At 38.9% G+C, this 26839-nt stretch overlaps 1 protein-coding gene across 2 annotated transcripts in view; it reads left to right on the top strand.

Moving 5' to 3' along the window:
- Positions 1-22044, top strand: part of C1H16orf46 (chromosome 1 C16orf46 homolog) — a 49647-nt gene extending 27603 nt beyond the window's left edge. For both annotated transcript variants that reach the window (XM_053694839.1, XM_053694831.1), the window contains exon 3: positions 20220-22044. In XM_053694839.1, coding sequence (XP_053550814.1) covers positions 20220-21239 — 1020 coding nt within the window. In that variant the 3' untranslated portion in view covers positions 21240-22044. The remainder of the gene's footprint in view (positions 1-20219) is intronic.
- Positions 22045-26839: the final 4795 nt, after the last annotated feature.

The raw sequence follows: 26839 nt of genomic DNA, 5'->3' as shown, positions 1-26839 counted from the left end.
AGCCCATCTCCTTGTCCCAATCCAAAAAAATCATTTGATGGTCTCTTACTTAATTTAGATATTATAAGAGCATTAAAATTCTACTTTCAAATTACAAAGGTTTTTGGACAATCCTTTAATTTGTTTGTCCCTTGGTCCACGTAAAAGTCAGAGGCCAGATCAGTTCCTTTAGCTTTTTGGCTAAATCTCCATATTACCAAGGTTTATGTTGAGGCTAGGCTGGATGGTCATTTCAAAATGCACGATTGCCCTTTTTTCTAGATCAGTTTCATCTTCTTGGATTTTCAAGAATGAGCATTATATATAAATTTGCAAGGCAGCAACATACTTTCTCTAAATTCTAGATGTTTGATGTGTTTGGTAGGAAACTCCTTCAGGCAGCAGTGTCTGGTAATTCATTTAATTCCTTAAAATAATTGTGTCCCTCCCAATAACCGTGGACTACATAACTTGGGTAATAGTTCCCAGGAGTAATGGCTCTTGGACTTATAGATCTTATAAATTAATTTGATCTTGTAAGCATACATTTTGTTTTCATGAGGCCCAGCAGCCAGTTTTTGTCATTTCAGCATGATGCAAAATAAACTAATGGACAATAAGTCAGATTTATCTCTGACCTTTCAAACTTTGTAAATACCTATCTTGTATAAGGGAATGAACCATAATATCCTCGCAACAAAACTCTTTAATTAACATCTTAAAGGGACAGTCTGCTGTAAAACTTTCTCCCATATAGGGCTAGCTTACGAGTGGAGCGCTAACAGTTACACACAATCAAAAAGGGGTTTATTGCTGGTGTTTGCGCACATCGGTTTTAGCGATCATATTACAAGTTGAAAGTAAATGTGACCGCTTAAGCACAATTGAAGTTAGTTCATGTCGGGTTAGCGCATCCTCAGAGCTATAGATAACTGTTTCGCAAAACACAAAAGTTTTAAAATAAACACACAAATACATTGCAAAGTACATTTGCACAAAAAAACTTATAAGGGCTGAAAGATATGAAATCTCAGGTGTTATAAAAATAGAAATACATACATATGCATGTCTAAAGATAGATATGTATGTATGTATAGTGCATTAGAGCCCTTTTCAGTTAAGTAGATAAAAACATATTTATGCAATATTTGTTCTTAATTAAGTGTTTAAAGGGACCCTAAACACCTTCTGTTTTCACATATTAAGTTTAAAAAAAATACCCAGTTATCAATTTGGATCTTTCTTGTGTTTTTGCTTTTTTTTTTTTTTTTTTTTTTTATTACCCTGTAAATAGTGATAGCTTTTTCAAATACCTAATACACCACCTACTAAAAGCGATGATTGGCGCCATGTTGTAACGTGCGTTACAGCCAATGCCGTGTCACGTGATGTGCGCACCCGAATCCATTACCGCGCATACGAATAGCAGTCTTCACTGAATCTATGAAGCTCATACTCAGCAACCTTGTGAGCGAGCTTCATACATTCAGTGGAGCCGATGATACCGAATGACAGCTGTGTGTGAGGACCGGCTTGTCAGTAAAACGTTTCTCTGAAGATTTTATTTTTTTTACCTAAAAGGTGCACAAATCCTTACATTATTAGAATTGACATAATAAATGCAGGGGTATAACTATAGAAATAGGGCTACTGCCCCTTCAAAATTGAGTTTAGAGCTACAAAAAGTATAGCATGGTACATACACTAAGTCTGCTAACGATAATGGCTGCAAATGATATAGTCGCAGTAGTTTTTTACTTATTGCTGTGAGCACGATGTCTGCATGCGCGCGAGCTCATCGCTTTCCCGATGATCTACACTGATTCTGCACGGAGAGGTACAACAGAATGTTAAATTAAAAAACAAATGTAGCAAAACATATATGTTAAAAAAATATTGCGATTTGACTGTTCATAATAAAATAAGCATTTTGGATAAAAAAACAAACATAAAACTTAATGACAAGTGTTTAGGGTTCCTTTAACTGTGTACGTACTGTAAATCACATTCCAATGTTCTGCACATAGCAGAATATGTTCTGTGTATTTCTTAATAGATATTCATATATATACAGGTAGCCCTCAGATTATGCCATGGTTAGGCTCCAGAAGGAATGGATGTAAATAGAAACCGTTGTAAATTGAAACCCAGTTTATAATGTAAGTCAATGGGAAGTGAGGGTGTTATGTTCCAGGCCCCTCTCAAAATTGACATAAGTAACACGTAATACATTATTTTTAATGCTTTGAAATGAAGACTTTAAATGCTAAACAGCATTATAAACCTAATAAAATAATGGCACAACACAGGATGTATCATCAAACTAAGTTTAATGAACAAAAACATTTTTTTTACTTGCATTTTCTGCAAACAGTTCTCTGCATTGTTAGAATGTTGGATAATCTCGGGTCTGCAACTATTCTATGCATTCCAGTCTGGACTGATTTATAGGCACCCTGATTTGCAAGCAGCTGGGCAGGAAGATAAAAGGGAAGTGGCTGCTATATCTTGTTCCTTTGAAAGCTGCTCGATAGCTCAGGTCTGGTTACACAGATTAATTTCAGCCTGCTTAGCTTGCATATCTTTGCTGCAACACAAGCGGACAGTTCCACCTACTGGTACCCCCCTTTTCACTCACTGTACTTTGTTTTTAAATCTTTTTTAATAAATACCAGTTTTTATATACAAAACAACTTTGAGTGGAAGTACCTTACCTACCTGCCTGTGTTCATTGATTTTGGAACACACTTACCAATCCTCCCCTACACCTGGATCCTGTTCCTTGGGAAAATCCTTGGAGGTGAGCTTACACACCCATTTGAAATCTGCCAGCCTGCTTCTACCAGCACATTGGTGTTCTTGGACAGTATGTGAGTACCCATTTGGCATCTTCTAAATTGATATACTCATATTTTATTTTTTTTTAATGAATTTTTATTCGGTTTTAGAACAAGAGGTAACATTTGGGGACACGCAGGACCCCTGATCTAACATACACAAACAAAAGGATCGGACACGCAGGTCCGGTTGCAATAGCTGTTCAAACATTGATATATCATAAATAAATTGCAGGGATATGTGGTGAAAGTAATTCACCAAGGTGGAACCCTAGTGTTGGCTCTAGAAATAAGGGGGGGGGGGAGGGGTGATACTTATAGATTAGATTTAATTCCAGAGACAAGTAATATGCACATTGTGTCTAGTACATACTTTACCCAGCACTTATTGTGCCTAACGCCCACTACACCTGGCCTTCATTACACCTAACACATGCCGTACCCATCACACATTCGCTGTACTTCACTCATTGTGTTTAGCATAAACCATACCCAGCACACACAGTTTCCAGCACACAATATACCTAGCACACACTGTGCTTAACCCACATTGTGCCCAGCATACCTTGTACCTAGCACACATCATACCTAGCACATATTATACCCAACACGCATAGTACCTAGAACCTACTGTACCTAGCTCACACTATGCTCAGCACACGCAGTACCCGGCACCCACCTTGCCTAGCACACGCAGTACCTAGCACACAGTGAACCTAGCACTCACTGTAGCCAGCACTCATTGCATCTAACGCGCGCTGTACCTAGCACGCACTGTACCTAGCACGCGCTGTACCTAGCACGCGCTGTACCCAGCCCGCGCTGTACCCAGCCCGCGCTGTACCCAGCCCACGCTGTACCCAGCCCACGCTGTACCCAGCCCACGCTGTACCCAGCTCACGCTGTACCTAGCTCACATTGTACCTATCACACACTGTACCCAGCACACATGGTACCTAGTTCACACCGTACCTAGCACACGCCGTACCCGGCACCTCCCTTGCCTGGCACACACAGTACCTAGCACACACTGTACCTAGCACAAACCGTACCTAGCTCACGCCGTACCCGGCACACGCTGTACCCGGCACCCCCCTTACCTGGCACATGCAGCACCTAGCACACATTAAACCTAGCACGCGTTATACCTAGCACACACTGTACCTAGCACACACTGTACCTAGCACACATTGTACCTAGCACTCGCTGTACCTAGTACCCGTTGTACCTAGCTCACACTGTACCTAACACACGCCGTACCCGGCACCCCCCTTGCCTGGCACATGCAGTACCTAGCACACATTGAACCTAACTCACACTGTACCTAGCACACACTGTACCTAGCACACACTGTACCTAGCACACACTGTACCTAGCACACACTGTACCTAGCATAAACCGTACCTAGCTCACGCCGTACCCGGCACCCCCCCTTACCTGGCACATGCAGCACCTAGCACACATTAAACCTAGCACGCGTTATACCTAGCACACACTGTACCTAGCACACACTGTACCTAGCACACACTGTACCTTGCACACATTGTACCTAGCACTCGCTGTACCTAGTACCCGTTGTACCTAGCTCACACTGTACCTAACACACGCCGTACCCGGCACCCCCCTTGCCTGGCACATGCAGTACCTAGCACACATTGAACCTAGCACACACTGTACCTAGCACACACTGTACCTAGCACACACTGTACCTAGCATAAACCATACCTAGCTCACGCCGTACCCGGCACCCCCCTTACCTGGCACATGCAGCACCTAGCACACATTAAACCTAGCACGCGTTATACCTAGCACACACTGTACCTAGCACACACTGTACCTAGCACACACTGTACCTTGCACACATTGTACCTAGCACACGCTGTACCTAGTACCCGTTGTACCTAGCTCACACTGTACCTAGCACATGCCGTACCCGGCACCCCCCTTGCCTGGCACACACTGTACCTAGCACACACTGTACCTAGCATACACTGTACCTAGCACACACTGTACCTAGCACACACTGTACCTAGCACACACTGTACCTAGCATAAACCGTACCCGGCACCCCCCTTACCTGGCACATGCAGCACCTAGCACACATTAAACCTAGCACGCGTTATACCTAGCACACACTGTACCTAGCACACACTGTACCTTGCACACATTGTACCTAGCACACGCTGTACCTAGTACCCGTTGTACCTAGCTCACACTGTACCTAGCACACGCCGTACCCGGCACCCCCCTTGCCTGGCACATGCAGTACCTAGCACACATTGAACCTAACTCACACTGTACCTAGCACACACTGTACCTAGCACACACTGTATCTAGCATAAACCGTACCTAGCTCACGCCGTACCCGGCACCCCCCTTACCTGGCACATGCAGCACCTAGCACACATTAAACCTAGCACGCGTTATACCTAGCACACACTGTACCTAGCACACACTGTACCTAGCGCACACTGTACCCAGCTCACACCGTACCTAGCACACGCCGTACCTGGCACCCGCCTTGCCTAGCACACGCAGTACCTAGCACACAGTGAACCCGGCACACATGTTACCCCCAGAACACCCAATTCCCAGCACATACTGTACCTGGGTCTTAAAGTGCAAACTGCATTAATACTTTTGGATGTAAAGTGAAAGCGTAAATAAATAAAAAATGGTCATGTTGGGCGTAGTGCACTAGAGGGGTATAATTAATTTAATGAGTTATAGCTGACAAGTTGAGGTATATAGACCAGTGCTCTTCTCTGAGAATCAGCAATAGGTATCGCTCAGCTAGGTTTAAGAAGGGTATGGGAAGGGCAAATATTTGTATAATGGGCTAAAATATGTAGTTATATAGGAGGAACATCCTAGATGTAGTTACCATTAAAGAGAATGTGTAACACACATTGTACAGCACGTGTAGTACCTAGCACACACCGCACCTGGCGCTCACCGCACCTGGCACACACCGCACCTGGCACTCACCGCACCTAGCACACACCAGCACAAACAATGCCTAGTATACGTAGTGCCAATCAGACAGTCACCAGCTAAAGCAGTACTTAAAATGTGTGAAACCCTAAAGGTCTCTCATACCCCATGCGTATAAATTAGCAGCATACAACAAGGCCATAACCCATTTAAATTACAGCTCTGAATGCTATGTATAGACATTGTGCTAAAAAGACTGAAAATTACAAAAGAAACAGGAATATTTAAACAACCCCTGAAGTGAACCTTCAAAATGGATAGCAAGCTGGTCACCTACTAACTGAGGGAACTAAGTCAGGACCCTATTTATGAGGCAATAAATTAGAAGGACCAGGATCAAAACTCAACATGCCCCAATAGTATGTTTATAATAAAGACTTCAGGCTATGCAATATGGACCTAATGAAAAACATAGGATGTAGTGATAGAGGGTGCAGATGCTGATTATGAGGCAACACAGTGAAATCATATTTAGTAAAATAGGCAAAAGAAAGTCTCTATATATCTTTAGGGTGAAATCTGAGGACAGGTTAATATTAAACTTAACATATATAGAAGGAGAACTAGATACTAGATAATAAAAAAATAAATAAAAGTAAAATAACTATCGTTATATGGGCCAGATTATAATTTATTTTATAGTACCTCGTTTAGGCTAGAACATCTTTTACCATTAAAAGAACAGTAGGATTATGTAGACCAAACTGATACAGAGATGGATATTACAAAACCAGCAACAGCACCCAGTGTCTATCTGACTAACTATATTAGCCTGAGGAATCTTACAAACGAACATCACATCAGTACAGAAAGGGTATAAGGGTTAGTGAGATGAGAATGGAAAACATCAGGAAGCATATATGAACGCCAATGTTTAGAAATATTGGGGTGGGGGATTGCAGAGTCTGGTATTAGATCTCAGGTGTCTCTTGTATCTATATATGTGGGACTCAGCCTCTAACTTATCTTAAAGAGACATCTGATGCAGTGAATGGTTACAACAAACATTCAACAACTAGTTAAACTAATTGTAATAGAGGATACAATCCAGTTTAAGAAAAGAAAACCAATACTGCAATAGTATAGTACTAGTTAACTCTGCTGATGCGAAAGTATATTTAAATTAAAATAGTTCCATTCCATTCATACAATTAAACTTTATTAAATCAACAAGGAACTCACACACACTCAAATAACAGAGCTGAAAGATTAAAAGCACTTAAACTCTGTTGATTGCACTATGGCAATAAAGTATAAGAACCAATATTTAGAGTATCACCCAGTCCTCTGTCAAAATTTAAAGTGTTTAAATATAGACTAAGCCCTTACAATCCGAGGGCTAATTATTTGTATCATTACACTATTAAAGAACAGAGGCTGGGAGGGCTATAGTAGGTTCAATAAGGCATATTTTCAACAAGAGTAAGCAAGTTAAAAAACGAACAGGAGAGACTGAGCTACCCCTGTCGGACCCCTGACGCGCGTTTCACAAACGCTTCCTCAGAGGGGGTGCGGGCCACTGTTGTTTGCCGTGATTTGTACCGTCTTTGGACCCACCTACTTGGTACTATTGGTCTCAGTAGTAGGTGTTGTCCACCTGTGATAGGATGAGTTTAATGTCAATCATTATTGCTGACATTTTCACCTTGTGAGTATTATTGCGTCTGATTATACTGGATCATCCCTTGTTTATCATTGGTTTTAGCAGGAGGGAATGTCAGCCAGTTATTGGTTCAATCGATTGTCAGTAAAAGATTTCCTAGCTGACGTTTCACATTGTGTTCGTCATAGGATGGGTGTATACCTATTGCTGACTCATTATGTTGGTAACCAATCTGTGGTTGTGGGATGGTTCGGGTAAATGGGTGTGTGATATCCTGTATAAATCATTGGCTGATCATAACAGATGTAAACAGACTTGCGATTACCGTTATCAGTTTTATTTGTCTTAGAACGCTGCATATCAATGTTTTTATACAATGTTAAATAGGTTGCCTTCATTGTTGCTAGAACTAGTATCTACCTATTGTACTTATATCATTATTCCGTGTCTTGAAGGGGACTTAGTGCCAATACCTATTCTCCCAGATTCATTAAAATGTACAGAGGTGTTGTAAAACTGGAGGATAATACATGCCTACATCTTGTGTGTAAGATTTGATTGTATAATAACTTATATAGAATAAAGAATTAAATGAAGGATATAGATATTTATTATATTTGAAGGGGGGGTGTAATATGAGTAATTTTAATACACACTATGTGCTTTTATATGTGGACTGGTGACTTTTAAAAACAGAGAAGTGCTCTCTTGTTGTCAATATAGAATGAACATTTAAATAAAAATTGTTTATTTTTGTGAGGAAAGTGTACGATAAATTTTACTTTGTGCTTTTCAATGTGAACTTGTGACAATGTCAAAATGGAGAAATGCTTCATTTGTTGCTATTCTTGATGCCAGAAAATAAAAACCACTTTTCATAAATTTATATCTGGTTGCTAATTCTATTCATCGAATAATGAAATAGCTTGTTTATTCTAACTGTTGCTATATTGTGCTCTAAAATTAGACATTTTGTGAACCGTGCTTAAATGAAAATACGTGAACCATGGTGAAAAAGTGAATAGAATTAAGTTAAAATTGGTGCATTGAAGGGTGAATTATTTATTTGTTACCATATCATTATATCTTCAACTCTTTGTGGTAACCACTTTGTTATATTGTATACCATAACTCACAGATTTTAAGTACTGCAATATATATCTTTAAGTACTATAATATATAATGCTGAAGTGTGGAATGGTTGACCTATAAATATACAAAATAATTATTAAGAGTAGTTAAATATTCTCTAAGCCTTAGATCTATAAACTTGCTGGCGCTTTCCGTTTTCTCTTGCACAAAGAGATTTAAAGAATGACAAGAAAATAACTTCAGTGGCCAAACATTTCTTATTACATCATAAAAGTCTGACAAAGGATCTAAAATATACAGTAATCCAAAAACCATCCCTTGGTATAAGAGGAGGTAATATTGAAAAGATATTACTAAAAATGGAATGCAAGTGGATTTATTCACTAAATGCAGTCAAACCAAATGGAATGAATGACTATAATAATTATTTTGTATATTTATAGGTCAACCATTCCACACTTCAGCATTATATATTATAGTACTTAAAGATATATATTGCAGTACTTAAAATCTGTGAGTTATGGTATACAATATAACAAAGTGGTTACCACAAAGAGTTGAAGATATAATGATATGGTAACAAATAAATAATTCACCCTTCAATGCACCAATTTTAACTTAATTCTATTCACTTTTTCACCATGGTTCACGTATTTTCATTTAAGCACGGTTCACAAAATGTCTAATTTTAGAGCACAATATAGCAACAGTTAGAATAAACAAGCTATTTCATTATTCGATGAATAGAATTAGCAACCAGATATAAATTTATGAAAAGTGGTTTTTATTTTCTGGCATCAAGAATAGCAACAAATGAAGCATTTCTCCATTTTGACATTGTCACAAGTTCACATTGAAAAGCACAAAGTAAAATTTATCGTACACTTTCCTCACAAAAATAAACAATTTTTATTTAAATGTTCATTCTATATTGACAACAAGAGAGCACTTCTCTGTTTTTAAAAGTCACCAGTCCACATATAAAAGCACATAGTGTGTATTAAAATTACTCATATTACACACCCCCTTCAAATATAATAAATATCTATATCCTTCATTTAATTCTTTATTCTATATAAGTTATTATACAATCAAATCTTACACACAAGATGTAGGCATGTATTATCCTCCAGTTTTACAACACCTCTGTACATTTTAATGAATCTGGGAGAATAGGTATTGGCACTAAGTCCCCTTCAAGACACGGAATAATGATATAAGTACAATAGGTAGATACTAGTTCTAGCAACAATGAAGGCAACCTATTTAACATTGTATAAAAACATTGATATGCAGCGTTCTAAGACAAATAAAACTGATAACGGTAATCGCAAGTCTGTTTACATCTGTTATGATCAGCCAATGACTTATACAGGATATCACACACCCATTTACCCGAACCATCCCACAACCACAGATTGGTTACCAACATAATGAGTCAGCAATAGGTATACACCCATCCTATGACGAACACAATGTGAAACGTCAGCTAGGAAATCTTTTACTGACAATCGATTGAACCAATAACTGGCTGACATTCCCTCCTGCTAAAACCAATGATAAACAAGGGATGATCCAGTATAATCAGACGCAATAATACTCACAAGGCGAAAATGTCAGCAATAATGATTGACATTAGACTCATCCTATCACAGGTGGACAACACCTACTACTGAGACCAATAGTACCAAGTAGGTGGGTCCAAAGATGGTACAAATCACGGCAAACAACAGCGGCCCGCACCCCCTCTGAGGAAGCGTTTGTGAAACGCGCGTCAGGGGTCTGACAGGGGTAGCTCAGTCTCTCCTGTTCGTTTTTTAACTTGCTTACTCTTGTTGAAAATATGCCTTATTGAACCTACTATAGCCCTCCCAGCCTCTGTTCTTTAATAGTGTAATGATACAAATAATTAGCCCTCGGATTGTAAGGGCTTAGTCTATATTTAAACACTTTAAATTTTGACAGAGGACTGGGTGATACTCTAAATATTGGTTCTTATACTTTATTGCCATAGTGCAATCAACAGAGTTTAAGTGCTTTTAATCTTTCAGCTCTGTTATTTGAGTGTGTGTGAGTTCCTTGTTGATTTAATAAAGTTTAATTGTATGAATGGAATGGAACTATTTTAATTTAAATATACTTTCGCATCAGCAGAGTTAACTAGTACTATACTATTGCAGTATTGGTTTTCTTTTCTTAAACTGGATTGTATCCTCTATTACAATTAGTTTAACTAGTTGTTGAATGAACGCCAATGTATTTGCAAAACTATTGCGTTAACAGTGTGTACTGTGACATACTGAAGCAGAGCATGATCCCCTCCCTGGGCCACAGGGCAGTATTCCAACATAACGACCCCAAACTCACCTCCAAGATGACCACCGCCTTGCTAAAGAAGCTGAATGTAATTGTTCTGGACTGGCTAAGCATGTCTCCAGACCTAAACCCTAGTGACCATCTGTGGGGCATCCTCAAACGGAAGATGGGGGAGCGCAAGGTCTGTAACATCCACCAGCTTTGTGATGTCGTCATGAAGGAGAGGAAGAGAACTCCATGCCCAAGAGGGTTAAGGCAGTGCTGGAAAATAATGGTGGCCACACAAAATATTGACACTTTGGGCCCAATTTCGACATTTCCACTTAGGGGTGTACTCACTTTTGTTGCCAACTGCTTAGACATTAATGGCTGTGTGTTGAGTTATTTTGAGGGGACAGCACATTTACACTGTTATACAGGCTGTACACTCACTACTTTACATTGTAGCAAAGTGTAATTTCTTCAGTGTTGTCACATGAAAAAATATAATAAAATATATACAAAAATGTGAGGGGTATACTTACTTTTGTGAGATACTGTGTGTGTATATGTATATATAAATATATAGGTTTTGTTAGTTTTTGTTTCCACTTTTTTGCCCCATTGACTTCTATTGGGGAATATGTTATTGTAAGTTCAGATTTTTACGCTCGTTGGGTTAGCGCGCAATGAAAACAGCTTATTTTCAACTTGTAATACGAGTGCAACCCGATGCAGGCAAAAGCTTACTTCTAGCGCAGTTAACGGTCGAGTGGGAGCATTAAATAATGCTCCACTTGTATTCTGGCCCTTAATGTGTTACTAATGATCCATTTTACCTGCTTGAGTATATGAAATTGTTTGCAAACCATTCCTTTACCATTATTTTGTCATGTGAAATAGCTACTTTTGCCTGTTTTAACTGTCATCTATACTGAAATTTTTTATGTTTTATGCTCTGTATGAAACCTCCCAGTGAATGGTGGTAAAGACATAGCTGTCTTTGCTCATTGATTTTTCCCAGCCTTAAAGGGTCAGTGTGCTGTCCCCTTAATGTGTTTCCAATTGCTTGTTACACCAGTTGCAGAGTATACAATTTACAGAAAATTGCTAATTTGTGTTTATTTTTGTATATGAAATAGCTGCTTTTGCGCTTTGAAATCAGAACCCGGTTAAATGGTCTGAACTAATTTTCAAACTTTCTTAACTTATCACATTTTACACACAGAAATGCCTCCTTATATTTACAGAGAACAATTTAAAATTGACATTTTAGTACATATCACCCCACTCCACATTTGGAGTGTAATTTCTTCTCCTGACTGTTGTCTACATGCGCTAACAATAGCGCGCCACTTGTAATCAAGCCGATTAACAGGAAACTAACGGTTCAGTGTCCCTTTAATACTCATAAAACATAAAAGCACTTTTAGTGATTGTGTTCTAATGTAACATTAAAAGGATGCTGTAAAAAGCTGTTTACATTTTAATTGCAGTGTAAGGCTTAGTTTAAATTGAGGTGGTAAAGTTTGGAAGCTGGTGGTACCATAAAAATTCTCCAGAGACTTTAATACAGATACATGTTTCTTTCATGTAATTGGCAAGAGTCCATGAGCTAGTGACGTATGGGATATACAATCCTACCAGGAGGGGCAAGGTTTCCCAAACCTCAAAATGCCTATAAATACACCCCTCACCACACCCACAATTCAGTTTTACAAACTTTGCCTCCTATGGAGGTGGTGAAGTAAGTTTGTGCTAAGATTTCTACGTTGACATGCGCTTCTCAGCATTTTAAAGCCCGATTCCTCTCAGAGTACAGCGAATGTCAGAGGGACGTGAAGAGAGTATCACCTATTGAATGCAATGATTTTCCTAACGGGGGTCTATTTCATAGGTTCTCTGTTATCGGTTGTAGAGATTCATCTCCTACCTTCCCTTTCAGAGCGACGATATACTCTCATATACCATTACCTCTACTGATAACAGTTTCAGTACTGGTTTGGCTATCTGCTATATGTGGATGGGTGTCTTTTTTTGGTAAGTATGTTTTTTATTACTTAAGACACCCCAGCTATGGCCTGGCACTTTATGCATTTATATAAAGTTCTAAATATATGTATTGTACTTATATTTGCAATGAGTCAGGTTCATGTATTTCCTTGTGCAGACTGTCAGTTTCATATTTGGGAAATAAACATATTAAGAAATATTTTTTTCTTACCTGGCGTTTAGTCGTTTTTTCAAATTGACTACTTTTTTCTTACAAATTGCGGGCAGCATTAGGACCGCGGGTGCGCCAAATGCTAGATTTTATTGCGTCATTCTTGGCGCAAACATGTTTTGGGCGTGAAAAGTACGTCCGTTGACGCAAGTTCGTCATTTTCGGCGTCATAGTTGACGCGGAAGCCTTACACACGGCTGCGTCGTTAGTGACGCAAGTGTGTCATTTGCTGATATTGTTGGCGCCAAAATTTTTTATTACGTTGTGCGTCATACTTGGCGCCAAATTTTTCATTAGTTTTATACCCCATTGCTGTTTGCCTCTTGCCTTTTTCTATGTCAGAGGGCTATGCTGTTTGCATTTTTTCCCATTCCTGAAACTGTCATATAGGGAAATTGATAATTTTGCTTTATATGTTGTTTTTTCTTTTACATTTTGCAAGATGTCTCAATCTGATCCTGCCTCAGAAGTATCTGGAACTTTGCTGCCTGACATCGGTTCTACCAAAGCTAAGTGCATTTGTTGTAAGATTGTGGAAATTATATCTCCGAATGTAATTTGTAATAGTTGTCATGATAAACTTTTACATGCAGAGAATGTATCCATCAATAATAGTGCATTGCCAGTTGCAGTTCCTTCAACTTCTAATGTACATGATATACCTATGAATTTTAAAGAATTTGTTACTGATTCTATTCAGAAGGCTTTGTCTGCATTTCCACCTTCTAATAAACGTAAAAGGTCTTTTAAAGCTTCTCATAAAGTTGATGAAATTTCAAATGACCGACAACATAATGATTTATCCTCCTCTGATGAGGATCTATCTGATTCAGAAGATCCCTCCTCAGATATTGACACTGACAAATCTACTTATTTGTTTAAATAGAGTATATTCATTCTTTGTTAAAAGAAGTGTTAATTACTTTGGATATTGAGGAAGCTAGTCCTCTTGACATTAAGACTAGTAAATGTTTAAATGCTGTTTTTAAACCTCCTGTGGTTACTCCAGAGGTTTTTCCTATTCCTGATGCTATTTCTGATATGATTTCTAAGGAATGGAATAAGCCAGGTACTCCTTTTATTCCTTCTTCAAGGTTTAAAAAATTGTATCCTTTACCATCAATTTCTATAGAGTTTTGGGAAAAGATCCCCAAAGTAGATAGGGCTATTTCTAATCTTGCTAAATATACCACTATTCCTGTGGAAGATAGTACTTCTTTTAAAGATCCTTTAGATGGGAAACTTGAATCCTATCTAAGGAAAGCCTATTTATATTCAGGTCATCTTCTCAGGCCTGCAATTTCTTTGGCTGATGTAGCGGCTGCATCAACTTTTTGGTTGGAGAATTTAGCGCAACAAGAATTGGATTCTGACATATCTAGCATTGTTCGCTTACTGCAACATGCTAATCATTTTATTTGTGATGCCATTTTTGATATTATCAAAATTGATGTTAGATCCATCTCTTTAGCTATTTTAGCTAGAAGAGCTTTATGGCTTAATTCTTGGAATGCTGATATGACATCTAAGTCTAGATTATTATCTCTTTCTTTCCAAGGTAATAATTTATTTGGTTCTCAGTTGGATTCTATTATTACAGTTACTGGAGGAAAGGGGATTTTTCTGCCTCAGGATAAAAAAACCTAAGGGTAAATCTAAGGCTTCTAACCGTTTTCGTTCCTTTCGTCAAAATAAGGAACAAAAATCTAATCCTTCCCCCAAGGAATCTGTTTCCAATTAGAAGCCTTCCTCAAATTGGAATAAATCTAAGCCTTTTAAAAAACAAAAGTCAGCCCCTAAGTCCGCATGAAGGTGCGGCCCTCATTCCAGCTCAGTTGGTAGGGGGCAGATTAAGGTTTTTCAAGGATTTTTGGATAAATTCTGTCCAAAATCAATGGATTCAGAGCATTGTCTCTAAAGGGTATCGAATAGGATTCAGAGTTAGACCTCCTGTGAGATTTTTTTTTTCTCTCACGTATCCCAGCAAATCCAGTAAAAGCTCAGGCTTTCCTGAAGTGTGTTTCAGACCTGGAGTCTTCAGGGGTAATCATGGCGGTTCCTTTTCAGGAACAAGGTCTGGGGTTTTATTCAAATCTATTCATTGTCCCAAAGAAGGAAAATTCATTCAGACCAGTTCTGGATCTGAAAATTTTGAATCATTATGTAAGAGTACCAACTTTCAAGATGGTGACTATAAGGACTATTTTGCCTTTTGTTCAGCAAGGACATTATATGTCTACAATAGACTTGCAGGATGCATACCTTCATATTCCGATTCATCCAGAACATTATCAGTTCCTGAGATTCTCTTTTCTAGACAAGCATTACCAATTTGTTGCTCTTCCATTTGGCCTAGCAACAGCTCCAAGAATCTTTTCAAAGGTTCTAGTTGCCCTACTCTCTGTAATCAGAGAGCAGGGTATTGCGGTGTTTCCTTATTTGGACGATATCTTGGTACTAGCTCAGCCTTTCAGAATCTCACACAAATCAACTAGTGTTGTTTCTTTAAAAACATGGTTGGAGGATCAATTTACCAAAATGTTTCTTGATTCCTCAGACAAGGGTCACCTTTTTAGGTTTACAGATAGATTCAGTGTCCATGACTCTGTCTTTAACAGACAAGAGACGTTTGAAATTGGTTGCAACTTGTCAGCACCTTCAGTCTCAGTCATTTCCTTCAGTGGCTATGTGCATGGAAGTTTTAGGCCTCATGACTGCAGCATCGGACGCGTTTCCTTTTGCTCGTATTCACATGAGACCTCTCCATCTTTGTATGCTGAATCAATGGTGCAGGGATTATACAAAGATATCACAGTTAATATCCTTAAATCCCAATGTTCGTCACTCTCTGACGTGGTGGTTAAATCACCAGCGTTTAGTTCAAGGGGCTTCCTTTGTTCGGTCAACCTGGACTGTGATCACTACAGACGCAAGTCTTTCAGGTTGGGGACCTGTTTGGGGATCTCTGACAGCACAAGGGGTTTGGAAATCTCAAGAGGCGAGATTACCAATAAATATTTTGGAACTATTTTGCAATTCTCAAAGCTCTTCAGTTTTGGCCTCTGTTGAAGAGAGAACCATTCATTTGCTTTCAGACAGACAATATCACAACTGTGGCATATGTCAATCATCAGGGTGGGACTCACAGTCCCCAAGCTATGAAAGAAGTATCTTGGATACTTGCTTGGGTGGAATCCAGCTCCTGTCTATTCTCTGCGGTGCATATCCCATGTGTAGACAATTGGGAGGTGGATTATCTCAGCCGTCAGACTTTACATCCAGGGGAGTGGTCTCTCCATCCAGATGTGTTTTCTCACATTGTTCAGATGTGGGGTCTTCCAGAGATAGATCTCATGGCCTCTCATCTAAACAAGAAGCTTCCCAGATACCTGTCCAGGTCCAGGGATGCTCAGGCGGAAGCAGTGGATGCGCTGACACTTCCTTGGTGTTATCATCCTGCTTACATTTTCCCACCTCTAGTTCTTCTTCCAAGAGTGATATCCAAAATCATCATGGAACAATCGTTTGTGTTGCTGGTGGCTCCAGCATGGCCACACAGGTTTTGTTATGCAGATCTTTTTCGGATGTCCAGTTGCCAACCTTGCCACTTCCGTTAAGGCCGGACCTACTGTCTCAAGGTCAGTTTTTCCATCAGGATCTCAATTCATTAAATTTGAAGGTATGGAAATTGAACGCTTAGTACTAAGTCATAGAGGTTTCTCTGACTCAGTGATTAATACTATGTTACAAGCTCGTAAATCTGTCTCTAGAAAGATTTATTATCGAGTTTGGAAGACCTACATTTCATGGTGTTCTTATCATAAATTCTCTTGGCATTCTTTTAGAATTCCTAGAATTTTACAGTTTCTTCAGGATGGTTTGGATAAGGGTTTGTCTGCAAGTTCCTTGAAGGGACAAATCTTTGCTCTTTCAGTTTTATTTCACAGAAAGATTGCTAAACTTCCTGATATTCACTGTTTTGTACAGGCTTTAGTTCGTATTAAGTCCGTCATTAAATCAATTTCTCCTCTTTGGAGTCCTAATTTGGTTTTGAAGGCGTTACAGGCTCCTCCGTTTGAGCCTATGCATTCTTTGGACATTAAACTACTTTCTTGGAAAGTGTTGTTCCTTTTGGCCATCTCTTCTGCTAGAAGAGTTTCTGAGCTATCTGCTATTTCTTGTGAATCTCCTTTTCTGATTTTTCATCAAGATAAGGCGGTTTTGCGGACTTCATTTACATTTTTACCTAAAGTTGTGAATTCTAACAACATTAGTAGAGAAATTGTTGTCCCTTCCTTGTGTCCTAATCCTAAGAATTCTTTGGAAAGATCCTTACATTCTTTGGATGTAGTGAGAGCTTTGAAATATTATGTTGAAGCTACTAAAGATTTCAGGAAGACTTCTAGTCTATTTGTTATATTTTCTTGTCGTAGGAAAGGTCAGAAGGCCTCTGCTATTTCCTTGGCTTCTTGGTTACAGCTTTTGATTCATCAAGCTTATTTGGAGTCGGGTCAGGCCCCACCTCAGAGAATTACATCTCATTCTACTAGATCAGTCTCCACTTCGTGGGCTTTTAAGAATGAAGCGTCAGTTGATCAGATTTGCAAAGCAGCAACTTGGTCCTCTTTGCATACATTTACTAAATTCTACCATTTTGATGTATTTACTTCTTCTGAAGCAGTCTTTGGTAGAAAAGTTCTTCAGGCAGCTGTTTCAGTTTTAAGTTTTTCTTTTCATTATGAGAATAACTTTTATTTTGGGTTGTGGATTATTTTTTCAGCGGAAAATGGCTGTTATTTATTTTTATCCCTCCCTCTCCAGTGACTCTTGAGTGGAGTTCCACATCTTGGGTATTGATATCCCATACGTCACTAGCTCATTGACTCTTGCCAATTACATCAAAGAAAACATAATTTATGTAAGAATTTACCTGATAAATTAATTTCTTTCATATTGGCAAGAGTCCATGAGGCCCACCCTTTTTATGGTGGTTATGATTTTTTTGTATAAAGCACAATTATTTCCAAATTCCTTTGTTGATGCTTTTTACTCCTTTCTTTATCACCCCACTACTTGGCTATTCGTTAAACTGAATTAGGGGTGAATTTATAGGCATTTTGAGGTTCGGGAAACTTTGCCCCTCCTGGTAGGATTGTATATCCCATACGTCACTAGCTCATGGACTCTTGCCAATATGAAAAAATGAATTTATCAGGTAAATTCTTACATAAATTATGTTTTTTACCACCAGTTTACAAACTTTATCAGCTCAATGGAAATTTAATGGCTGATGTGGAAAACTCACAAAGGGCTAAAACATTTTTAAATGTTCTCTGTTAACAAAAATGGTGTGATAGAGCCTGTAACAGAAAACATAAAAGCAAATGCTTTGTCTTACATTCCCTAGAGAGGCCAAAAAGGAAAGTCTGTAACTTAGGTTATCAAAATGCTGCAAATTTCCCAGACCAGCTATTTGATTTGCAGGTTACAGATTTTCCTTTTTGGCCTGTCTAAGGAAACAGTGCAATTTGTATAGAAAAGAAAGGTGTTTTAATGTCCTTTTAACACACACTTAAAAATGTGTATTAACCCTTTGAGCGCTAAGCACTTTCCCACCTGGGTGCTGAATTGTGGGTTTTTTAATTTTTAATTTTTTAAAATATTTTTTTTAATCTTTTTTTATTTTCTTTTTCAGATCTTCAAGACGTATACTGTTGGAAAGGTTAGGCGATTACCTTTCCAACGGTGGGTCTGTAGCTGTTTAGATGCCTGAGATACAGGCTTCTAAGCAGCATCCCCCCTTTCCCTATACTGTCCATTGCCTTTTTTTAATAAAGTTGTGCGGTGACGTCTTCACGTCATTGCGCGTGACGTCACCATGCAAAATGTGAAGCCCCGGCGATGCCTGTCACTATACAGGCCCGATCGCCGGGGTAGGAGCAGGTGGGAGCCCCCAGATCTCCCTCGAGGTGGGAGAGTGCTAGCGACGGCTCAGAGCCGTCGTTAGCACTTGCGTGGGAAACTCTGCGACGGCTCAGAGCCGTCGTTAGCACTTGCGTGGGAAACTCTGCGACGGCTCTGAGCCGTCGTTAGCACTTGCGTGGGAAACTCTGCGACGGCTCAGAGCCGTCGTTAGCACTCAAGGGGTTAAAGATGATATTATAGCTGACATTAATTAAGTCAATAGAGATATTAGTAGATCAGTATAGATTTTGTTACTAGCTTTCTAGGTTGGGGGATTTTCCATACTCTGCAGCTTGTTATATTAATTGTGCACAAAACAATTTTTATTTGTATTACTGTTCTTTTACCTAGTAGCTGTTGTAATAAATCAGTGTGCTTTTATAAATCTTAAAGGGACAGTAAACACTTTGTTTAAGATTGTATTATAAAATATTTGATTAGCTGTAGTAGAAAAATATTGCATTATTATTTTATCATTTATTTTGCTCCCTTTTCCTGTAATTGAAGTCTGAAAATTAAGAGCTCTCCAGTTATGAGAACTTTTAGAGCACATGGCAGACTTCAGTAACCTAGCCACACACTATATTTGTTCCAAGCCAGATTTACAGCACGGCTATTGGCTAAGAGGTTTAAACGTCACCTCACAGCCAAATAGCAAAAACAGTGTTCCGCCGGTGGGCTGCCTTAGCAGCTCAGTGCGGCGATCGCTTTGAACAAATAAAGGAGCTTTCAGCATGAAGTATTTTATGCTTCATGAATGAAAGTCCCCTTTATTTGTTCCAATGTTAAATCCTAGCATTTCACAAACACTAGGATTTACCATAACTTTAAGACTTTAGCAAAGATGATTAGATAAGAACAGCAAAACAACTGAGATTTTGCTAACATAATGACCGTGGCCAACTGTGTCTACTATGCTAAAAGGTTTTTCAAACTCACCCAGTATGTTAAATCATATAATTGTAGAGTATTTACTGTCCCTTTTGTATAATATTTAGTTTTTAGCTTTCATTTTTTCCCATAAAATGGTGTGCTGTGGTTCTGTCCTTTGGTAGTTTTAAGAATTATTTGCAATTCTTTGTTCAATTCTATTAGTTATATGAGCTAGTAAATATTCTATGAGAAACCGTAACAAAAAATAGTCTTTTTATCATTTGTTATTCCTATTTTTGCTTTATTCTGACATCTTTTGTTTGCAGCCTTCAGTTTGATATGCATCTTTCATTTACAGGTGTGTGGCTGGGGAACAGTTTCATCTACAGCCTGTCTGTATCCTCAGAAGAAACTAAAGAAAATGAAAGAAGGCGAATCCTTTAACTGTATCATTTGTGTAGATATGCGTCAGGTCACAGACAGCAAAAATGTAGCTTTGGATACAAAAACCACAACAGAGACTTATACTAAAGAGAGATCAAAGTCTGGACAACATGGGGCAGGTAAGGTAGCCCATGCAGAGAAGGACTTGCCCCGGAGGCTTACGGATAAGTGCTCTTCCCCAGTGGTTACTACAACACAAAGCTATTATGAGAAAATATCCTCAGGAGAAGTATACTGCCATGACGATAAACAAGACAAGCAGGAGATATTAGAAAGCACAAAATCTGCTGAGAACGATGGTGGCAGACTTGTTCCAGTTATTCCAGTTTGTTCAAACTGCAGCGTCACTAAGGATTCAGCTGTGTTTGGTTCATCTGCTGTTTTGCCACCACTCAGAGTTGTAGTTGGCAATGTACAGACAGATCCACTGATACAGAAAAGCAAAACTATATTAATGCAGCAACTTGAAAAGTTTTCATCAAAATCTTCCCTTGGGAATGTCCACAGTGGTCAGCCTATGAACACCAAAGAGCTGCGGGAAGAACACAGACTTGTTGATGCCTTAGCTCATAACTCAAGGGATCAACGAACACCTGAGTCTTCATCCCTTTTTAAACCTTCTATTCCCAAAACTCCTTTAAGAGATGCAGAACGACTGCTGTGGCATTATTCATTTCTAACACAAAAACCTAGCACAGTCTTGCCCAGTGCTTCCCCATTAAAACAGAATGTTAATGCTGCACATATGGGATTTCTACATACAAGAACATTGCAGAATAAGCGCAATATGAGACAGGACATCCGTCACCTTAATGAGGCTAAGCTGAGAGACCGAGCAGCATCGGGAAAAACTCAATTTTTTACAGGCCCACTTCTGCCTTCCTTAACTGTAACAAGAGTGGAAATACCAGTAGTACCTCACAGACTGCTGTAATGTTGAATCCAGGACACTAGTTGTTGATGCTGGTTCAGATAATGTACCTTTAGTTCTAATACCATCTACCTCCTGTCTTAGCATACGTCATAAGAAAGCTATGCCAATAAAAGTATTGTCATTATTATGTTCCCTGAAACACTTTAGATACAGTGTTCTAAAGATGCTCACATTTCCAGATAAAACAAAGACACTAAACAGCTAAATGTCCAAAGGTACAAGATAATACACATAAATACAAAACAGAATAAGTGTTAAATATAAGCCGTATTAGGCAAAGGCGATGTACAAATGTCAGCAAATCATGGAAGGTATGTAAGCAAGGAAATACAGCTGCAAACATAATTTCTCTTAGAATATAACCTCACTAGCTATATGTCTTATGATACTTGTATTATGCAAAATGAAAATATAGAAAATGTAATCTTTTTTTTTAATAGAGTTAGAGACAAATATGACAAGTTTACATATGCCTTTTAGTAGCAGTTTTTGTTTGGTATAGAAGATAACCATTGGTTTATCATTAATGTGCTCCATTATGCTGTTATTCATGATTTATATAACACATCTTACTATAGTATGTTTATATATTACTATTAGTAATTCAGTTTGATATGTATATATACAGGCACTCTGTTCCACAATATAGTAATTTTACTTAAATAATGATCTCTGTCTAACCATTTTATGACTGGTTTATGAAAAAGCATTAATATGCTGTAAGCTATTAACATCAGTGTTTATATGTCATAAGAATCACATTTTAAATTAAAGGGACAGTCAACAGTTTTGTTGTTTAAAAAGATAGATAATCTCTTTATTACCTATTACCTTTATTACCTATTCCCCAGTTTTGCATAACCAACACAGTTATAATAATACACATTTTACCTCCGTAATTACCTTGAATCTATGCCTCTGCAAACTGACCCCTTATTTAAGTTCTTTTGACAGACTTGCATTTTAGCCAATCAGTGCTGACTCCTAGGTAACTTCACGTGCGTGAGCTCAATGTTATCTATAAGACACACATGAACAAATGCCCTCTAGTGGTGAAAAACTGTCAAAACACATTCAGATTAGAGGCGGCCTTCAAGGTCTAAGAAATTAGCATATGAGCTTACCTAGGTTTAGCTTTCAAATAAGAATGCCAAGAGAACAAAGCATAATTGGTGATAAAAGTAAATTGGAAAGTTGTTTAAAATTACATGCCCTATTTGAATCATCAAAGTTTTTATTTTGGACTTGACTGTCCCTTTAAGGACAACATTTATCATGAGGCAAATGAGCGAGCCTGCAACTGATATTTATGAAGCAACAGTTTAAACCACTGCTTCATAAATTCCCAGACCAATTTGTAGTAGGCAGATGAAAATCACCCCAGATTAATTTGACCAGGGTGATTGACAAGCCCTACTCTATTGCAATTGGTTGCGCAAAGGTAGGGGGCAGCATTCGTCAAGCATTCGCCCGTGCAATGTAAAATATGAGTAACATATGTGCCCCACAATCTGCAATCAAATGCAGACAGGTTCACAACATGTGAATCTTGTACGCTCGCAGATTGGTAAATCTTGCCCTAAGGGTAATTTAAAATTCCAGTAGTTGCTAATAACCTAAACAGAGCAATGATGTGATTCTTTCTCCAACATAGGTGTGTCCGGTCCACGGCGTCACCCTTACTTGTGGGATATTCTCTTCCCCAACAGGAAATGGCAAAGAGTCCCAGCAAAGCTGGTCACATGATCCCTCCTAGGCTCCGCCTACCCCAGTCATTCTCTTTGCCGTTGCACAGGCAACATCTCCACGGAGATGGTTAAGAGTTTTTTGGTGTTTAAATGTAGTTTTTATTCTTCAATCAAGTGTTTGTTATTTTAAAATAGTGCTGGTATGTACTATTTACTCTGAAACAGAAAAGAGATGAAGATTTCTGTTTGTAAGAGGAAGATGATTTTAGCAAACGTTACTAAAATCGATTGCTGTTTCCACACAGGACTGTTGAGATGAAGTAACTTCAGTTGGGGGAAACAGTTGGCAGACTTTTCTGCTTGAGGTATGACTCGCCACATTTCTAACAAGACTATGTAATGCTGGAAGGCTGTCATTTCCCCTTATGGGGACCGGTAAGCCATTTTCTTAGATTAAGTAAAAGAATAAAGGGCTTCATAAGGGCTTAAAAAACTGGTAGACATTTTTCTGGGCTAAAACGATTACTTTGCTAAGCATATTTTGCAGATTATAACTCTTAATAGTTATTATAATCTTGGGGATTGTTTAGAAAAACGGCAGGCACTGTATTGGACACCTTTTTCAGATGGGGGCCTTTTCTAGTTATAGGCAGAGCCTCATTTTCGCGCCACTAATGCGCAGTTGTTTTTGGAGAGCAAGGCATGCAGATGCATGTGTGAGGAGCTAAGAACCACTGAAAAAGCTTATAGAAGGCGTCATTTGGTATCGTATTCCCCTCTGGGCTTGGTTGGGTCTCAGCAAAGCAGATAGCTGGGACTGTATAGGGGTTAAATGTAAAAACGGCTCCGGTTCCGTTAATTTAAGGGTTAAAGCTTTGAAATTTGGTGTGCAATACTTTTAAGGCTTTAAGACACTGTGGTGAAATTTTGGTGAATTTTGAACAATTCCTTCATACTTTTTCACATATTCAGTAATAAAGTGTGTTCAGTTTGAAATTTAAAGTGACAGTAACGGTTTTATTTTAAAACGTTTTTTGTGCTTTGTTGACAAGTTTAAGCCTGTTTAACATGTCTGTACCATCAAATAAGCTATGTTCTATATGTATGAAAACCAAGGTTTCTCCCCATTTAAATTTATGTGATAATTGTGCCATAGTGTCCAAACAAAGTAGGGACAATGATGCCACAGATAATGATATTGCCCAAGATGATTCCTCTAATGAGGGGAGTAAGCATGATACTACATCATCCCCTTCTGTGTCTACACCAGTTTTGCCCACACAAGAGGCCCCTAGTACATCTAGTGCGCCAATTCTTATTACCATGCAACAATTAACGGCTGTAATGGATAATTCTATAGCAAACATTTTATCCAAAATGCCTACTTATCAGAGAAAGCGCGATTGCTCTGTTTTAAACACTGAAGAGCAAGAGGACGCTGATGATAACTGTTCTGACATACCCTCACACCAATCTGAAGGGACCAGGAGGGAGGTTTTGTCTGAGGGAGAAATTTCAGATTCAGGAAAAATTTCTCAACAAGCTGAACCTGATGTTGTAACATTTAAATTTAAATTAGAACATCTCCGCGCACTGCTTAAGGAGGTATTATCTACTCTGGATGATTGTGACAATTTGGTCATTCCAGAGAAATTATGTAAGATGGACAAGTTCCTAGAGGTTCCGGTGCCCCCCGACGCCTTTCCTATACCCAAGCGGGTGGCGGACATAGTAAATAAGGAGTGGGAAAGGCCCGGCATACCTTTTGTTCCCCCCCCTATATTTAAGAAATTATTTCCTATAGTCGACCCCAGAAAGGACTTATGGCAGACAGTCCCCAAGGTCGAGGGGGCGGTTTCTACTCTAAACAAACGCACTACTATTCCTATCGAAGATAGTTGTGCTTTCAAAGATCCTATGGATAAAAAATTAGAGGGTTTGCTTAAAAAGATGTTTGTTCAGCAAGGTTACCTTCTACAACCAATTTCATGCATTGTTCCTGTCACTACGGCAGCGTGTTTCTGGTTCGAGGAACTAGAAAAGTCGCTCAATAAAGAATCTTCGTATGAGGAGGTTATGGACAGAGTTCAAGCACTTAAATTGGCTAACTCTTTTATTTTAGATGCCGCTTTGCAATTAGCTAGATTAGCGGCGAAAAATTCAGGGTTTGCTATCGTGGCACGCAGAGCGCTTTGGCTAAAGTCTTGGTCAGCGGATGTGTCTTCCAAGACAAAATTGCTTAACATCCCTTTCAAGGGTAAAACACTGTTTGGGCCTGATTTGAAAGAGATTATTTCAGACATCACCGGGGGAAAGGGCCACACCCTCCCTCAGGATAGGTCTTTTAAGGCTAAAAATAAGCCTAATTTTCGTCCCTTTCGCAGAAACGGACCAGCCTCTAACTCTACATCCTCTAAGCAAGAGGGTAATACTTCACAACCCAAACCAGCCTGGAGACCGATGCAAGGCTGGAACAAAGGTAAGCAGGCCAAGAAGCCTGCCACTGCTACCAAAACAGCATGAAGGGATGGCCCTCGATCCGGGACCGGATCTGGTGGGGGGCAGACTTTCTCTCTTTGCTCAGGCTTGGGCAAGAGATGTTCAGGATCCTTGGGCACTAGAAATAGTTTCTCAAGGTTATCTCCTGGAATTCAAGGAACTACCCCCAAGGGGAAGGTTCCACAGGTCTCAATTATCTTCAAACCAAATAAAAAGACAGGCATTCTTACATTGTGTAGAAGACCTGTTAAAGATGGGAGTAATTCATCCAGTTCCAATAAGAGAACAAGGGATGGGTTTTCTTCTGTTATGTGTGATCAGTCCACGGGTCATCATTACTTCTGGGATATAACTCCTCCCCAACAGGAAATGCAAGAGGATTCACCCAGCAGAGCTGATATAGCTCCTCCCCTCTACGTCAGTCCCAGTCATTCTCTTGCACCCAACGACTAGATAGGATGTGTGAGAGGACTATGGTGATTATACTTAGTTTTTATGACTTCAATCAAAAGTTTGTTATTTTACAATAGCACCGGAGCGTGTTATTACTTCTCTGGCAGAGTTTGAAGAAGAATCTACCAGAGTTTTTTACTATGATTTTAACCGGAGTAGTTAAGATCATATTGCTGTTCTCGGCCATCTGAGGGAGGTAAAAGCTTCAGATCAGGGGACAGCGGGCAGATGAATCTGCATTGAGGTATGTAGCAGTTTTTATTTTCTGAATGGAATTGATGAGAAAATCCTGCTATACCGTTATAATGACATGTATGTATACTCTTCAGTATTCTGGGAATGGTATTTCACCGGAACTACTCTGTTAAAGGTCACTAATCCTTTTAATAAATATTATCATGTTAAACGTTTTTGCTGGAATGTAGAATCGTTTACATTGCTGAGGTACTGAGTGAATAAATGTTTGGGCATTATTTTCCACTTGGCAGTTGTCTGCTTTAAATTGTGACAGTTTCGTTTCTCCTCACTGCTGTGTGTGAGAGGGAGGGGCCGTTTTTGGCGCTCTTTGCTACGCATCAAAAATTTCCAGTCAGCTACTATTATATTTCCTGCATGATCCGGTTCACTGACAGATCTCAGGGGTCTTCAAACTTCTTTGAAGGGAGGTACATTCTCTCAGCAGAGCTGTGAGAATTTTATATTGACTGTGAATAAAAACGTTACTCTATAATTTTTTATGTCAAATTTAGTTATTGTTATTTACTAATGGGAACAAACCTTTGCTAAAAGTTGTGTTATTTTAAAGTTGATGCTATAACTGTTTTTCAGTTCATTATCTCAACTGTCATTTAATCGTTTAAGTACCTCTTTGAGGCACAGTACGTTTTTGCTAAAAAAGATTATAACCAGGTTGCAAGTTATTGCTAGTGTGTTAAACATGTCTGACTCAGAGGAAGATAT

Source organism: Bombina bombina, chromosome 1 (genome assembly GCF_027579735.1).
Source record: "Bombina bombina isolate aBomBom1 chromosome 1, aBomBom1.pri, whole genome shotgun sequence".
NCBI classification, from domain to species: domain Eukaryota; kingdom Metazoa; phylum Chordata; class Amphibia; order Anura; family Bombinatoridae; genus Bombina; species Bombina bombina.
The sequence above is the reverse complement of the archived record's forward strand: the minus strand, read 5'-3'. Positions and strand labels throughout refer to the sequence as shown.